At 44.2% G+C, this 18,739-nt stretch overlaps 1 protein-coding gene across 2 annotated transcripts in view; it reads right to left on the bottom strand.

Moving 5' to 3' along the window:
* Positions 1–17,271, bottom strand: part of zcchc4 (zinc finger, CCHC domain containing 4) — a 69,905-nt gene extending 52,634 nt beyond the window's left edge. Inside the window, exons 1-3 of one of the 2 annotated variants that reach the window (XM_078215554.1) lie at positions 17,116–17,271; positions 6,034–6,152; positions 3,330–3,412 (exon numbers count right to left, since the gene is read on the bottom strand). In XM_078215554.1, coding sequence (XP_078071680.1) covers positions 3,330–3,412; positions 6,034–6,152; positions 17,116–17,194 — 281 coding nt within the window. In that variant the 5' untranslated portion in view covers positions 17,195–17,271. Of the gene's footprint in view, positions 1–3,329; positions 3,413–6,033; positions 6,153–9,776; positions 9,894–17,115 lie in introns of those variants that run through there. The other variant, XM_078215563.1, reaches the window with a different exon arrangement.
* Between the last annotated feature and the right edge of the window lie 1,468 nt (positions 17,272–18,739).

The following is an 18,739-nucleotide window of genomic DNA, read 5'->3' as shown; positions in this document are numbered from 1 at the left end:
GTTGGCTCACCCCATGAATAAAATGATTGAAAGTTTATTGCAAAGCTTGTGGCCATTCGGCTCACCAGATTTCCATTCGTGTTTTTCTCTACAAGCCACCAGGCAAATCTTCCTGCTGACTCCCTTCATCATTTTACCTAACTCCCTTCTGAAAGGTTTTGACGACTCTACTTCAACAATGAAATATGGGGAACGCTACCATAATGTTACCAGACTGGTAATCCAGAGACCTGGACTAATGCTCTGTAGACACAAGTTCAAATCAGGCGGGGGATTTTAAATTCAATTAATTTAAATAAATCTGGAAGAAATAGTTCACTGCAGTAAGCGGCCACAAGACTACCAGATTGCAACAAACATCCATCTGATTCATCATGAGGACAGGCTACATAATCAAGGCTTGTATAGCCTTGTGGGTGGCACAATGGTTGCATTTTTGCCTCTCAGCCTAGGACCTGGCTTTGATTTCAACCAGTGTGTGTGGAGTTTGCATGTTCTCCCCACGTCTGCATGGGTTTCCTCCGGGTGCTCCGGTTTCCTCCCACAGTCTGAAAGACGTGCAGGTTAGGTGGACAGGCGATGATCAATTGCCCTTTAGTGTCTCAAGATGTGTAGGCTGTTGAAATAAGACTGATATGTTTTTATTAGGCAATGTGAATCCGGGCAGGTAGGTGGAGATAAAATTCAGGCTAACCATGATCATGATGGTGTGGAACAGGTTTGCGTGGCCAAATGGTGTACTCTTGTTCCTTCCAACGTCCCCATGTTCCTCCTTCTGAACCTTTCCACACCTGATGGTGCCTGGATCAGACGTTTGTCACTTGTGCACACACACGCGCTCACCCGCGCCCTCTTCCCTCCACACTCCTTCCTTCCTACCTTCCTCAGCCCACCCCACCATCCCCCATGCGCCCACCCTGACCCCCACCCCCTCCCTGCACACCTTCCCCATCCCCACCCACCCTGGCCCCCCACATCCCCGTCCTTGCACATGCTCGCCCTCCCCATCCCGTCACCCCCTGCACGCTCTCCCGTCTCCAACACTGTCCCTCACACCCACACACATTCAGACAAACAAAGGGGCAATTAAGCATGGTCAATCCACCTAACCTGCACGTCTTTGGACTGTGGGAGGACACTGGAGCACCCAGAGGACCCACCATGCAGACATAGGAATGATGTGCAAATTTCACAGCCAGAAGCCAGACCGGAATTAAACCTGGGTCCCTGGCGCTGTGAGGCAGCGGTACTAACCACTGTACCACCTTCATAGAACTGTAAAAAAAGTAGAAAAAGTATGGAATATTTTCCACTGCAACTCCACTGGGTGGCAGTGACGAGTATGGGCTGATGTAAGAAGAGGCTCTTAGATGGCATCAGGAATGCTGCCTCTCTAAACCTATAGTCATGGCAACATGGAGAAAGGAATCCAAAATCTGACAGTAAACCATCAGTAAATGCCAATCAGTGCTCATGCCAAGTTAGATCCTCCCTCTCCCCAGTGTAACTACTGATCTGCAATTTACTGTTAAAGATTGTTCATTGAATACAATTTCAGTCTTGAAGCTTCAATGAATACACATACAATCTTTGTCACTCATCTACTAATCCCATCTCTGCTCAGAATGGTCACTCTCATTCTATCCTTCTAAAACTTCATTCTAACTCTTAAACTCTCTAACAATGCTCTAATTCAATCTCTTACAGATTTGGACCTTGCATTAAGTTGATCTTTCTCTACACCCTAGCTATGACTGTAACATTACATTCTGCGCTCTCTCCTTTCCTTCTCTATGAACAGTATGCTTTGTCTGTACAGCGCGCAAGAAACAATACTTTTCACTGTGTACATGTGACAATAATAAATCAAATCAAAGCTTTCCAAGTGAACATTTATGTGGCTCCTTCCACAACCTTAAGACCCGCAAAGTGGCTTTCCTTGTTCACTCACATCCCAGGTACCCTGCAGAGGATGCTGCACAGTTTCCATCTCGTACTAAAAGCCACTGGCGGGGTGAAATATGGAGATTGAACAGTCAAGGGTAGACTAACTAGCAGTGGCCAATGTTCTTCAACCTGCCACAGCAATTTCTGGACTAGCAACTATACACATACGTTGGATCCTTAATTTCCAACTTTCTTTAGAATTTCTAAAGTAATATCAGGTCTGACGAAGGGTCATCTAGACTCGAAACGTTGGCTCTATTCGCTCCCCACAGATGCTGTCAGACCTGCTGAAATTTTCCAGCATTTTCTGTTATGTTCCAGATTCCAGCATCCCCAGTATTTTGCTTTCACCTTAGATTAATATCTTGATTCCCTAACATATGCCTATCCAGTTCACTGCACTAGTTTATTCCCTCCTGTAGTTGAGATTTCTGATTAATTCTAAATACCCAACATAAGGATAATTAGCACCTAATGTTCTAATACATGGATTGAGAATAATACAGAATATGTAAGTAACATCTTAATGTCGCTAAGAAATATTTTTAACATGCCATTAAAATGAAAGATGTATTCATGCAAGATCTCAGCACAAGTCAGGCACAAAATAATGCAACAGAGTAAATTACCAATGCATACCTAAGCCGGGGAAAATAAGTCCAATAGATAAAGGTGTCTTCAATAGAACCGGTTTAAATTAGTTAGAGAAAATGCTGAATCATAAAAAGCCATTTTTTGGGAGAGAACGTCCGTAAAACAGGCTGATGAATAACAGAGTTATATTTGAAGGTATCAGAAAATTATTGATTGAAAGACATGTCATCAGTAGATTGACAGATTAATGAATGAATAAAATTGCTGTTAATGAAGTGCTGGGCAGATCAATCTGATAAAAAAAAGTATAACTATCCTACTTTTTTGGCATGAAATCTGAGATCTTTGTGAAAAGCCTGATAGCCCGTTAGCTGTGTAGGTGGAACCATAGGTCTCCCATTTTGGCCAAAATGAGATTTGTTTTGTCCTAATTGTATGTTCGTCTGAATATTGTTAATTTGTAATGTTTTTGATTCTAACATTTCAATGTTTTAATAAAACTACTTAAAATTGAAGAATTTCATTAAACTGAATAAACTTTTTTGCCTTTGTGAAATGAAATGTTTAATGAAAAGATTTAGTCTTTAAATGAATTAGGCCACCTAAAAGAATTTCCCACAACACCCCCCCATGAAACCAACTAGCTAACAGTACTAGTTCATTATCTCTCCATGTAGGTATCTAGTATACAATACTAGTTCATTATCTCATCATGTAACTATCTAGCACACTGTACTAGTTCATTATCTCTCCATGTAGCTATCCAGTGCACAGTACTAGGTCATTACCTTGCCACATATTGCTTGTGTGTAAATGGTGGCTGTCGACTTCGGTTAAATTCTTCTCTTGCTAATTGCCGGGCCTCTGAGACCTGATAATCACAGTGCAATACAAGCAGTGGTTAACATCACACTTGATTAAGAATACTTCACCTGTTGCTTCAAGTTAATGCCAAAGTAAACAGGTCAACATCGCTATCATGACCAGCGGAAACACTGAGAAAGATCAAAGGCCAGTCGATCACGGCACTCGAACTTACACAGAACGTAACAATCTAATAATCTGTTCAGAAAAATAGTGAGTAGCAAAGCAGACCCAGAGAGGAAAATATTTCAAGATGTTAACATATGGCATTGTTAGAGATAATGGTCACAATAAAAGGATCCCGACAAACGATAGCAACAAAGTCTCCAGAAAAATTCTGCAGCACCCAGTGGTATAAAGTGCATTTGTCCTAGTTTATTCCAACTGTTGGAAAAGCCTTCTCCACTAAAGGTTTAATGTAAATAAAACTATGTACAAGAGTGCGTGTTCTGATATAGTGTTGATTTTTTTGCAACCGACACAAAGTAGAGGCTGAAGCCAGTTCCAAGTCGCACACGAGTGCAAACAGCTTGGTGGTCTGCTGCTTCAATTATATGTTTATAATGCCGGACATTCTCTCTTCCACCTTCTTCCGTCAGGAAAAAGATACAAAAGTCTGAGGTCACGTACCAACCGGCTCAAGAACAGCTTCTTCCCTGCTGCTATCAGACTTTTGAATGGACTTACCTTACATTAAGTTAATCTTTACACCCTAGCTATGACTGTAACAGTACATTCTGCATTCTCCTTTCTTTCTCTGTGCACAGTATGCTGTGTCTGTATAATGCACACAGAACAATACTTTTCACTGTATACTCATACATGTGACAATTGGAAGTCAAATCAATAAATGTTGACCATTCCAGTGATGTATACAGCCCAAGAACAAATTTTAACAACCCCCTTCCCCCTCTGCACCAAATTCCAAATCTCAAATTCCTGTCATCAGATTAGTTTAGCAAGGCACTGACTATATTTGCAGGACTCACCCTGTTGTGTGCACAGCCATAAGAAGTTTGACAACTTTTGAAAGTCAATATACACAAGCACGAGATAGAAAGGCAGATAAATAATGACAAGGTAAACCACCCGAGAGGGGAGAGTTGAAAGTTGACATTGCTGGCCAACAGAAGAGAGCCCAAGGGGCACAAATAGAGATAAGAGCAGGCTTGGGCACAAAACAGCAAACACTTGCATGCAAATTGTTAATGTATTTGTTATTTGCTCCCCTACCCTTTCTAACTTTTCAGCAGCAAATATCAGTGAATAACCAAGTGAGCAATCTGGACTAAGGGCGTGGAGATGGAAGTGAAGGGTTTGAGGGAAGAAAGACCTATCAATACAGCACTTCTCATAACTGTAATGCAGTACTTTTGAAGTGCGGTCATTATTGTAATGGAGGAAACATGGCAACCAATTTGCACACAGCAAGCTCTCAAACAGTATTGTGATCATGGCAGATATTCTGTTTTTGTTTTAAACTAATGCTGGTTCAGGATTGAGAATACCAGGGAACACCTGTCTGCTCTACTTTGAAATAATACAATGGGTTTCCACCTGGGAGGACAGATGGGTGTTCAGTTTAATATCGCTTCAGATAGATGGCACTCCCACAATGCTATACTCCCTCAGAGCTGCACAGAGTCTGAGCTGACACATGGTAGGGAGGGAGACCCAGAGAGTTAGGCTGCTGAAGATTCTGTCCTCAGTGGTGAAATGAAGAGAAAGGAAAACTTCAAAGGTCAAAAAGATGACTATATAGTGTAGGAGGGGACACAAGGCTGAATGAGGTTGCAGAGATATAGTTGGGCAAGGTCATGAGAGGTGTGCAGTGAAGATTTTAAACTTGATGTATTCGGGTCATTAGAAGCCAATGTAGGTGAGTAAGATTGGAACGATAGGCAAGTGGGAAATAGTGTAGGACAGAATTCAGACAGTTGAGTTTATGGAGGGTGGATGGTGGGAGGCAGGCTGCAAGAACGAGATCTAGGAATGAGAAAGGAATGGATTTGAGTTTCAGCAGTAGAGAGAGTGAAGTGGATGTGAGGGTAGCTGATGGGTAAAAACAAATGGTTTTGGTAATTGATAGGAGTTGAGGATTGAAGCTCAGCTGTGAGTTGAAACAATTCTCAGGATTCGCATAATCTTCTTCAGCCTAATAAAATACCTGGCAGGGGCTTGAGTCAATGGTCCAGAAACACAATTACAGTGGGAGTGGAAGTGATGCCTCTGGCTCTTGAAATTCAGTTGAAAAGATTTTGACTCATCTACAACTTGATGTTAGACGGGCAGTTTCAAACCACAGAAGATCAGGGGAAGCAGTGAAGATATGGAACTGGGCTTCATCGTGGAAACCAATGCAGCTGTCACGAGCTGGTAGGAGGTGCATAAGAATAGCTTTGGCCCTCACCCTCTGATTCTGTCCCTTTCTGCAGGAAGTGCCTGGTCTTCGCTTTAACTTCACATCTTGGCACTACATAACAGGGCATATATTCAAATTTGTGCTCACAAGTTGAAGAACTTACATGCATTCCATTTTACATGGTTATGGAATATAAACCATTTCCACAACATCCAGGGCAATGTTGTTCTTAAATCACAGACAGCTTATTGATTATTCTTTCCTACCTTATCATCCTCCCACTGGAAAAAGTTACAGTCCTTTCGATCTCTGCAGGCTGCACAGGCGTAAAACCGCCTGGCTTCTTGCTTTTTGTGCTTTATCTTTACAAACAACAAAGTTGGACCTACAACAAATCCGGGAAGAAACATAACATGTTACAGCAAGCTTGACACTTACTTCTCCCTTTGTAATATGTATAAATTAGAAAAACGTGTGGCCGTTTGATGGTATATGCTAGTGAGGTAATGCATCATGTAGTGGAATAGTCGGATGAGAACCTACAACCAAACATCTCACTAGAACAAGTTCAATATACTTGAGGAAGAGTAGAGACTTAGCACTTTGTCAATGAGACAGGGAAACGATTGGAAATTAACTCAACTCAGTGCTTTTATACAATAAAGTGAATTCTGTTTATCCATTTGGGAAAGTACATTTACGGTAAGATACGCATGTTTCAATGGATGAATAGCAGGAAATAGCATTTACACCACACCCTAGGAATTACAGCATTCTGACAAATCAACATTTCAAAACCAGTTCTGCATACCTTTCTCGATCTAGCCAATAGGACAGTTACAGAACAGCACTGTGTGTCTGAGGAGCAAACAAATAACTATTCAAAATGCCTGCACTAATACAGTGCTTCATCATTGATCAGGAGATTCTGAATTGCTTTCAAACCCAATAAATTACATAACAACTGCACTTTCGAAGTAAACAAATGCAGCAGTCAATTTGCCCACAGCAAGGTCTTGTTTACAGTAACTTAACCAAATAACAGGTTAATCGGTTCTCCTGAATCTGGTTAGTAAAAAGGGGCAATGCAGGTGTGAGAGCAAGAGAAGAAAAAAAAGGAGGCAATTAGCTCGAAAAAAGCAAAGCAAAATGGAAAATAAAAATTGGCTTCGTCAGTTGAATTGCAATTGGTCACAATACAACTCTCATTACTAAATACCTAGATGAAGGTAAAATAATTAGAAGCCAAAGTGACCTTCAAGGCAATGGAAATCTGTAACTCCCTGCCCCAGAAGGCAGTGTGTGGACGCGAGGTCAAATTGAAACTTTCAACTGAGTTTGTTAGGTATGGTAGTAAGGATAGCAAGGATGGATTAAAGGTGGGTAAATGGAGTTGAGGTATACATCAGCCATGATTTAATAACTGAATGGGCGGAACATACTGAATGACTTATTCCTAATCACATATAGAAAAGAAAATCATGCTTAACAAACTGATAGAGTTCCTTCGGAAGGGGGACAGAAGATGGAAAAATGCAGTGCTATTCACAGAAATCAAAAATCCTTTTGCAAAGTACCCCAAAGAGGTGATAGAAGATGATTAAGGAGCTCGCAAAATTGGTGGAGGGTGGAAAGTTGAATTAAAAATTGTTAAGAAGGGAGAAAGAGGGAGTCCAGTAGAATGTAAATGTAGTTTCTCAGAATGGTTTTTGCCTAGTGTGCTCCAGAAGGTTCGACCTGTAGAGTCACTTCTGTTCAATACGTACTTCAAGTGCTTGGATGTAGGGCTGGAGAGCAGGTCTCCAAATCTATTTGTGATATAATTTTTTGCTGCATATAGTTTCACTATCTTCTGATCATTGGATGGGCAAGAAAGAACATTAAAGTGAATTCCTTTCATCCACCCATCAATTTAGGAAAATGCATTTACTGGAAGATACGCATGCTTCAATGGATGAACAGGAAATAACATTCAAACCACACGCTAGGAATTACAGCATTCTTTACAGCTTGACATTTCAAAAACTAGTTTCAGCATACCTTTCTTTATCTAGCTCATGGGACAGGCCCTGAAAAGCAGCAACTGTTCAGTATTAGGCAACAGCAAGATTAAGAGAACAAATTATGCTGAAAATGTTGTACATCAACATCACATCCAACAGTTTCTGCAAAATGTCAAGCTCTTAACAGGTATTTATTGGTGCACTTCAAGTTTACAAAGTGCTCTGCTATCTTCTACCATTGAAAAAAAGAGAACAAGTAAAACAATAACTGACTGAATCCAATCCAGTGACAATCAGGGGTTTGTGAAATTTAATATTCACAAGGTGGCTTGAAATCAAGTTTTTTGAATCCCAAAATGAAGTTAAAAGTCATGTCATACTAAATACAAGCCAATACACCACTGAGTATTTCCAGCATTTTCTGTTTTAGTTCTAGCATATTTTGCTTTTGAAAAAGATGATCTTCGTTGAGCCCATTTTCTGTGATGCAATTGTACAATATTATTCCAACCAACGATTACAAAAACTAAAACAGTATCAAAGTAAAAAATGTTGAATGCTGTGCTGTTGAACGGCTAACCTTATTGGCAGTGGAAGTGACTGCAAACAATTGCAGAATGCCAAATTATCTGGAATGACTGTAAAAGGAGATGTCAGGAAAAAAATAGAAAAATGCACCTTGATAAGTAGGCAGATATTACTGGACTATTATCAAGGGAATACAAATTCAGATCACATGGTACTTGGCTCTTGACTGTTCTCTGGAAATGGATTAGCAAGACACTCCGTTAAAGACAATTATGAATGGGTAATAAATGCTGGCCTTAGCAATGACCACCACACCACATGAATAATAAAGAAAGGATATTTGAGAATTTGGATTGAGTAAAGTGACTGTGAAGCTATTGGATTATCAGGAAAATGTCCTTTATGGAAGGAAATTGGCTATTTTTTGGGAACCTGGCTAATATTTGGTCCTGGCTATCACATTGTTGACTCATATCTTCCAATCTTGGCTTCGTCAAAGGGCAGTTATAAACAGAAGGAGGCCATGCAGCCCCTTGAACCAGGTCTGCCATTCAAGTAGATCATGGTTGACCTGTATATTAAACTCCATTTAGCTTCTTTGGTTCCATTTTGATTTGATTTATTGTCATATGTATTTTTATACAGTGAAAAGTATTATTTCTTGCGCGCTATACCAACAAAGCATACCGTACATAGAGAAGGAAAGGAGAGAGTGCAGAACGTAGTGTTATAGTCATAGCTAGGATGTAGAGAAAGATCAACTTAATGCGAGATAAATCCATTCAAAAGTCTGATGGCAGCAGGGAAGAAGCTATTTTTGAGTCGGTTGGCACATGTCCTCAAACTTTTGTATCTTTTTCGCGATAGAAGGTGGTGGAACAGAGAATGCCCAGGTGGATGGGGTCCTTGAATATGCTAGCTGCTTTTCAGATGCAGCAGTAAGTGTAGCCAGTGTTAATGGATGAGAGGCTGGTTTGAGTGATGCCTTATCCATCGCCATTTGGCTTAATTTAGCCCATTTAGCCCTGGTACTATTCTGGTGAATTGGTGCTCCAATTGCCATCAGGGCCAATATATCCTTCCTATGGAATGCTACCCAAAATTGACCGCAGTACTCCAAATGCAGTCTAAGCAGAACTTTATCCATCCCTTCCTATTCCAGCTCCCTTGAAGAAACATTATTTTTTTGTGCATTACCACTAAGTCTCTACTTTACCAGTTTGTAGCTTCTCATCCTTTAGAAAATACTCAGGCCCATCTTTCTTAGTCCAAACTAGCCAACCTCATATTTTCCCACATCTACCACTTTTGTCCAGGTTATATATCAAACTGTTTTAATCTAACCCCGTGTTATTGCTTATCATAAGATACACTGTTTTATAACAACAACACACAATGGGTCGTGCAATTTATTCTTAGGTCATATCTGACCAAGTTCTTCTAACATACAGGCACTAATTTGGTAGCGAGTTATTTACCTTCTGAAGGAAGAGATGCCATCTCGTGTATCCTCCAGTTAGTATTTCACGTTTCGGGGTTAACTATTATATGTTAGCAAACTAATCCATAGGAGTGCAGATTTCAGAGTTCTCCCACTGAGAAATGAACACAAGATGAAACTGACAAACTGTCACAGACCTTAGACATGAATTCAGTTTCCACAGATGCTGTCAGACCATTTCTAGAATTTTCTGTTTTGATTAAACACAATAAAACTGTTGGGAGAAAGTCTGCCCCATGCACCAACTCTCTTCCATTGTGCCAGACAATCTGTGAACTGGTCAGGATAATTAATTCAGCATAAATAGGCAACTTATCAGCCTTCCAGCATCTGCTGTTGGTTGATGGGCTTCAAGAATTAATTGCAGTTGATTCTCAGTGAATGCGATAGCAATAGTAAACATTTAGTCCAGCACCAATTGTCCTGAAGCACATGACCAAAGGCAGTTTAAGTTTTGCTCTATAATGTCATCCTACCCTGCTGCATGTACAGAATATGTTTCAGCAAAGATGCAGGCAAGGTTAGTCAACCATACAAGCATAAAATAATAAAGAGCAGCATTCTGAAATCAGTTATCTTTAATTTGTTTTTCTGTCTGGAATGGGACTCCATAACCACAAGAACCGAGGATGGCTCACGGGTTATACTTTTCACGTCCTTTCACTTTTTGCCTGGGGCAGGAGGAAATGGGAAAGACATCCTCAAAAGCGGCGGCAGCAGCAGAATTGCATTCAACCACAACCCGTAACCTTATGGCCCGGCAGATCCCCCACTTTATCATTACCAGGCATACCTAAAAATGAAGTGACAACCTGGCAAAGCTCCAACACAGGACTACACGTAATCTAAACAGTCAATAGATAAAAGCTAAGCAATCCCACAACCAACAGATCAGATCAAAGTTTTCAATCCTGCCACTCAGATGTGAATGGTAGTGGACAATTACGCAAGTAATGGAACGAGATTGCTCCACTGAAGTCAGTGACTAGAAATGGCAGTCAATAGAAATCAGGGGAAAGGTCGCCACAGGTTGGAGTCATTACCAGCACAAAGGAAGATAGTTATGGTTGTTGGAGGTTGATATCTCAGTCCCAGGGCATCACTAAAGGAGTTCCTCAGGGGTAGTGAGTGTCCTCAGCCCGATCATCTTCAGGGCTGCTTCATTGATAACTTTCCCTCTGCCACATGAACATAAATGGAGGATGCTTGCAACTGATGGCACAATGTTCCATTATATTTGCATCTTTTCAGATAGTGAAGCAGTCTGTATCTGCATGCAGCATGACCTGGACAACATAGCTTGGTCTGACAGGTGGCAACTAGCATTTGCACCAGGTGCGTCATTAAATGACTAGCTCAAAAAAAATTTAATCAGCTTTCCAGACATTAAATCACCTGTTGTCAACATCCCGGGGGAATCAGCATTCACCAGAAACTGATCTGGACTAGTGTCAGGGATCTGCCCATCAACAGCAGCAACAGGAATTTTAAAAGGCATGATAGGATGCAATTTGCTTAGCAACACGTAGAAATCTGCCTAGCGACAGCAGTAGCCAGCATGATGAGATACAATTTGCACAGTAACAAGATTAGTAGGCATCTAGACAAAATCAGGTTTAAATTGCCCAATTAGTAGAAACAGCTTACCTAGGCGACTGATAGATCAGTGGGGGTATACGCACCCTATTTCTAGAGTCAAGGAATTTAAGAGATACAGGCAGCTAAATCTGTTAAATTAAATATCAAAGAGGCTAAATGGAATAAATGCCAGCACCCTTAGAGAGTAGGAGCCTAGCTCATATCTGAAAGCCTAATTTCCATCTAACAGCCAGACAGGCCAAAACCAGAGAGGCCTGTTCCATCTAACAATTAGAGCCACAGCAGATTACAGATAGTCTCCTCCTCTACAAGACAGTTTTGTACCTTCACTGAACAAAAGACAATTTTCCAGAACCGGTCATCTAAGCCAAGTTGTGTGATAACTATGAGCTGCATTTTACTTAGAGTTACAAGATTGGATGTTATTTGGGGAAAGGGGTGTCTCAGTGAGTTCAGGGAACATATGGGAATAAGAGGTAATCTCAGAGAAACAGTGTGCATTTAATCATTCATATATTTAGTGTCAGTGAATTATAGTACTTTTTATGTATTGTTCTTCTTTTACTTTAATAAGTACTCTTTATCAATTGCTTAATAAAGACTGGACCATTTTCGCACTGGGCTGTATGTTGCTCCTCACATTAATCCAAACAAATATACACAATATGAACCAATGTTTCAAGTTGGGACACTCTCGCATGTAACATGAGCGAGGTTCATAACAACCAACCATAGAAATACTCTGGCTACAAGAGTAGGTCAGAGGCTCGGAATCCTGTGGCAAACTCCTCGCCACCTGACTACCTAAAGTCTTTCCACCATCTACAAGCCAGGTCAGGAGTGTTAGCAAGGTTTGCAAGATGACTATGTATCACCAAAACATCAGACAATACAGGACTCACGAAGCCAGTGTCTCAGTTTAAAGACGCAACTTTTATTTGATCAGCGAGTCACAGGGAGGAATTTATTGAAGAGTCCTAGGTCACTCTGGCAACCCGACGACAACTGCAATAAAGCCCTGATGTATACAGTTCAAGATAGATCAATTATACACTTTTCTTATCAAATACCTTTTGTTAGCTTTGAATCAATCATCTTCAAGATACATAAATCAACAATAATACCTGTCATATACTTCAGCCAATCGCATAATGGCATTTCATTAGTCCTTAGAATCTGGATGCTTCCTCCCCTTCTGGCTAACTCAACCTCTGGTATCATCTAGCAACCAGATGCCTAGCCACTAAGTTAACATTCTCAAGTTCCCCTCCAGGTCACTGTCAAACCAGATTAATACATGATTCCAAGTCTCAGCAGGCATCCATCTTATCTGGAGTGTGAATTGGTCCTATTCATAAAGCTGCTCTGAATGTTCTACGATTAAAAACTCTGCTGATAAAAGCTTGCATATATCCAAGGTTTCATTATTCTCTTAGGATGTGGCTTTGTCCTTTAAGAGGTTTAACAACACCAGGTTAAAGTCCAACAGGTTTATTTGGTAGCAAAAGCCACACAAGCTTTCGGAGCTCTAAGCCCCTTCTTCAGGTGAGTGGGAATTCTGTTCACAAACAGAGCATATAAAGACACAGACTCAATTTACATGAATAATGGTTGGAATGCGAATACTTACAACTAATCAAGTCTTTAAGAACAAAACAATGTGAGTGGAGAGAGCATCAAGACAGGCTAAAAAGATGTGTATTGTCTCCAGACAAGACAGCTAGTGAAACTCTGCAGGTCCACGCAACTGTGGGGGTTACAAATAGTGTGACACCAGCATCCCCCATGACGATGGCATTGCTGCAACGGCCTCAGTGCTCAGCGCCAACAACTGCCAGTTTCCAGATGCAATTTTACATCTCATCCGCTTCATCCTGGACCACAATATCTTCACCTTCAACAACCAGTTCTTCATCCAGACACACGGAACAGCCATGGGGACCAAATTCGCACCTCAATATGCCAACATCTTCATGCACAGGTTCGAACAAGACTTCTTCACCGCACGGGACCTTCAACCGATGCTATACACTAGATAAAGCGATTACATTTTCTTCCTTTGGACTCATGGTGAACAATCACTGAAACAACTCTATGATGACATCAACAAGTTCCATCCCACCATCAGACTCACCATAGACTACTCTCCGGAATCGGTTGCATTCTTGGACACACGCATCTCCATTAAGGACGGTCACCTCAGCACCTCACTGTACCGCAAGCGCACGGATAACCTCACGATGCTCCACTTCTCCAGCTTCCACCCTAAACACATTAAAGAAGCCATCCCCTACGGACAAGCCCTCCGTATACACAGGATCTGCTCGGATGAGGAGTATCGCAACAGACACCTCCAGACGCTGAAAGATGCCCTCATAAGAACAGGATATGGCGCTCGACTCATTGATCAACAGTTCCAACGCGCCACAGCGAAAAACCGCACCGACCTCCTCAGAAAACAAACACGGGACACAGTGGACAGAGTACCCTTCGTTGTCCAGTACTTCCCCGGAGCGGAGAAGCTACGGCATCTCCTCCGGAGCCTTCAACATGTCATTGATGAAGACGAACATCTCACTAAGGCCATCCCCACACCCCCACTTCTTGCCTTCAAACAACCACACAACCTCAAACAGACCATTGTCCGCAGCAAACTACCCAGCCAGTGACCATGACACCACACAACCCTGCCACAGCAACCTCTGCAAGACGTGCCGGATCATCGACACAGATGCCATCATCTCACGTGAGAACACCATCCACCAGGTACACGGTACATACTCTTGCAATTCGGCCAACGTTGTCTACCTGATACGCTGCAAGAAAGGATGTCCCGAGGCATGGTACATTGGGGAAACCATGCAGACGCTGCGACAACGGATGAATGAACACCGCTCGACAATCACCAGGCAAGACTGTTCTCTTCCTGTTGGGGAGCACTTCAGCGGTCACGGGCATTCGGCCTCTGATATTCGGGTAAGCGTTCTCCAAGGCGGCCTTCGCGACACATGACAGCGCAGAGTCGCTGAGCAGAAACTGATAGCCAAGTTCCGCACACATGAGGATGGCCTCAACCGGGATATTGGGTTCATGTCACACTATTTGTAACCCCCACAGTTGCGTGGACCTGCAGAGTTTCACTGGCTGTCTTGTCTGGAGACAATACACATCTTTTTAGCCTGTCTTGATGCTCTCTCCACTCACATTGTTTTGTTTCTTAAAGACTTGATTAGTTGTAAGTATTCGCATTCCAACCATTATTCATGTAAATTGAGTCTGTGTCTTTATATGCTCTGTTTGTGAACAGAATTCCCACTCACCTGAAGAAGGGGCTTAGAGCTCCGAAAGCTTGTGTGGCTTTTGCTACCAAATAAACCTGTTGGACTTTAACCTGGTGCTGTTAAACTTCTTACTGTGTTTACCCCAGTCCAACGCCAGCATCTCCACATCATGGCTTTGTCCTTTACCATGATGCTTTGCAGCAATCTGCCTTTGGCTAAAACGAACAATGATTCTTATGAAACATTTTTATAAAGTAATTTAATACATTCAAAATATCAACATATGTTTTAAATCATTATCTCTTACTGCATTTCACATGTATGCAAACTGCTCCCTTGTTAGCTTATATTTATTTACCTTAATGCTGGTTGTTCTGTCAGTGTCATAAACATCTAACCTACACAGGTATCTCTAACCTACACAGATTTTCTTTCCCCAACAGGAGCTTAATAGAATACTCTCCAATTGCCATTGAGTGCAGCAACAACAACACTCAAGAAGCTTGACACCATCCAGGACAAAGTAGCCCATTTGATTCCGAGCCCACCCACCATCATAAACACTCATTCACTTCACTTCTGGAGTGCATCATTTACATGATGTACTGCAGCGACTTGCCAGGTGCCCTTCTGCAGCACCTTCCAAACCCAACACCTTTACCATCTAGAAGAACCAGGGCAGCAGATGCATGGGAGGTACAGCAAGTAATTAGACAGGCAAATAGGCTGTTGATCCTTATTTCAAAGGGGAGGGAATGCAAAAACAGGTAAGTATTGCATAAGGCCGTAACTTGATAATTGTGTACAGTTTTGGTCTCCTTACTCACAGAGGGATGTAAGACAGGGAAGAAAACTGAGTTAAGGCACCACAATCAGACCAGCCATGATCTTACTAAATGGTGGAGCAGGTTTGATGGGCTGAATGACCTACTCCTCCTATTACTTATGATCTTACAGAGCACCATCTGCAAGTTGCCCTCTAGAGTTACACACACCATCCTGAGCTGGCATTGATATTACTGTTCTTTCATTGTCACTGGGTCAAAATCCTAGAACAGTTTTGTTAACTGCACTGTGGGTGTACCCACACCACATGGACTGCAGTAGTTCACCACAAATCAACAATTTATTAGCTTAAAAATTGGTTCTGACATAAATGATATGCATAGCAAATCTTGAAAGTGAATCTTGGCTAGACTGCTTGTGCCTCAGTCACTTGTAATGAGGTGTCCTCAGTTTGGCTTTAAAACAGTTTTTCTTTTTTAAAAACCTGCATTTAGGTATTTTTCATGACCACTGGACATCTCAAAGTGCTTTACAGCCAATAAAATATTTTTGAAGTGTAGTCACTGTCTCTATGGAGGAAACGTGACAGACAAAAGCACACAGCAAGCTCCCACAAACAACAATAGATAATCTGTTTTTTGAGATGGGAATTGATTAAGTGAAAAATATTGGCCAAGGGACAACTTCCCTGCTCTTCTTCAAAATGGTGCCACACTTAAAAGATTTATGTCCACCTGAGTGGGCAGATGGGGCCTTGGTTTAACATTTCACCCAAAAGAAAGCACCTCCGACAGAGCAGTGTTCCCTTGTTACAGAATTGGTGTCAGTCTTGATATTTGTGCACAAGTCTTGGGTGAGACTTGAACCCAAAACCTTCTGACTCCGCAGTGAGATTACGACCAATTTGGGGTGGCACAGTGACGGGCACTGCTGTCTCAGCGCCAGGATTCAATTCCGGCCTTGGGCAACCGTGTGGTGCTTGCACATTCTCTGTGTCTGCATGGGTTGCCTCCTAGTGCTCCAGTTTCCTCTCAGAGTCCAAAGATATGCAGTTAGGTGGATTGGCTATGCTCAATTGCCCCTTGATGTGTAGGGGGGCTAGCAGGTTAAATATATAGAGTAGGCGCGGGTTGGATTGTGGTCTGTGCAGACTTGATGGGCTGAATGGCGGCCCTCGGCACTGTAGGGATTCTATGATTAGCCACAGTTGGTTGGATTAGTGTGTTCACCCTTCACATAAATGCACTCCTGACATCCCCCCGTTGATGCTGACAACCCTTCCTCAAAACACAAGCTGCCAGCCGCTCATTTGAATATTCATTGGAAACTGAAACGCGACATAAAACCCAGCAGGTCATAAGGCATCGATGGAGAGTGAAACCTGTCGGGTTAATGCATTAACCTGAGAGTGGGCAGATATTACCCGAGTTTATCTAACAGCTTCCAGTTCTGATCCAAGGTCATGGGCCTGAAACATTAACTCCACAAGTGCAGTCTGACCTGCTGACCAGCAAACCCTCTTCATTTCAATGTGTCTACTATTTTGCTTTTCTTTCTCAATAACCATGCCTTGTTTCCTCGGCCTGCTGCGTGCATGGAGCCAGCACTAGTGCAGGCTCGGAGTCTGTATCGTACCGCTCCCCTCCTTACCATGTGGGCACAGGGGAGCTCTAGCCTCCGCTTCCTGGTTGAGGATCAGCTCGATTCCTACAGCCTCGGACATTGCCATTCATTCATTCAGCAATAGAACACCGCGACATTCCACTGCAAGAGCACGTGACCTTCCGCTGACGTCACCCACGCGCCGGCGTTCCATCAAGCCCCGCCCCCTCGCTTATAGAAAATAAACAAGCAGCCTAGGCCAATCAGAAACCAGGCTGCCATGGAGTCTGCGCACTGGTCAGCAGCGGAGAAGGATCACATGACTGAGCTGAGGTCACAATCGCTCCAGACTGACCACGTGCTTTCTTTCCATGTGCAGTTTGTAACTGGGGGGGGAAAGTGGTCCCTCTGAGAATGGCAGATATGGCTGGTTCTCTTTAACCAACCTAATTTCAAATCTACCCCCATTGACACTTTAGTTCTTTGTGTCATACTTTCGACAGGCTGAGTGAATGGGCATATGCATAGCAGATGTAGTTTAAAGTAGATAAATGTGAGGTTATCCACTTTGGTAGCAATAATAGGAAGACAGATTATTAATTGGTTGAGTGTAAATTGAGAGAAGTGGATACTCAGTGAGTCCTTGGTGTTCTTGTGCATCAGTCACTGAAAGTAAGCAGGCAGTAAAGACATGATTTGATTTATTGTCACATGTATTAGTATACAGAAAAAATATTGTTTCTTGCATGTTATACAGACAAAGCACACTGTTCATAGAGGTAAAGTTTATTAGTCACAAATAAGGCTTACCTTAACACTACAATGAAGTTACTGTGAAATTCCCCTAGGAAAGGAGGAAGGACAGGAGAGTGCAGAGGGCGAGGGGGCGGCAGGGGTGGGCGGCAGGGGTGGGGGGGGGGCGGCAGGGGTGGGGGGGGGGGCGGCAGGGGTGGAGGGGTGCAGCAGGGGTGGGGGGGGTGCGGCAGGGGTGGGGGGGCGGCAGGGGTGGGGGGGGGGGCGGCAGGGGTGGGGGGGGTGGGGGGGGCGGCGGGGGTGGGGGGGGGCACGGCGGGGGTGGGGGGGGGCACGGCGGGGGTGGGGGGGGCACGGCGGGGGTGGGGGGGGCATGGCGGGGGTGGGGGGGGCGGGGTGGGGGGGGCACGGTGGGGGGGGCGGGGTGGGGGGGGGCACGGCGGGGGTGGGGGGGGCACGGCGGGGGTGGGGTGGGGGGGGGCACGGCGGGGGTGGGGGGGGCACGGCGGGGGTGGGGGGGGCACGGGGGGGGGGCGGTGGGGGGGGTGAGGGGGCGGCGGGGGTGTGGGGGCGGGGGTGAGGGGGCGGCGGGGGTGGGGGGGGCGGCGGGGGTGGGGGGGGGCGGCGGGGGTGGGGGGGGCGGCGGGGGTGGGGGGGGGGGCGGCGGGGGGGGGGGGGGGTGGGGGGGGCGGCGGGGGTGGGGGGGGGCGGCGGGGTGGGGGGGGGGGGGGGGCGGGGGGGGGGGCGGCGGGGGGGGGGGCGGTGGGGGGGGGGCGGCGGGGGTGGGGGGGGGGCGGCGGGGGTGGGGGGGGGGCGGCGGGGGTGGGGGGGGGCGGCGGGGGTGGGGGGGGGCGGCGGGGGTGGGGGGGGGCGGCGGGGGTGGGGGGGGCGCGGGGTGGGGGGGGGCGGCGGGGGTGGG

The sequence above is a fragment of the Mustelus asterias genome, chromosome 1 (assembly GCF_964213995.1).
Source record: "Mustelus asterias chromosome 1, sMusAst1.hap1.1, whole genome shotgun sequence".
NCBI lineage: Eukaryota > Metazoa > Chordata > Chondrichthyes > Carcharhiniformes > Triakidae > Mustelus > Mustelus asterias.
The sequence above is the reverse complement of the archived record's forward strand: the minus strand, read 5'-3'. Positions and strand labels throughout refer to the sequence as shown.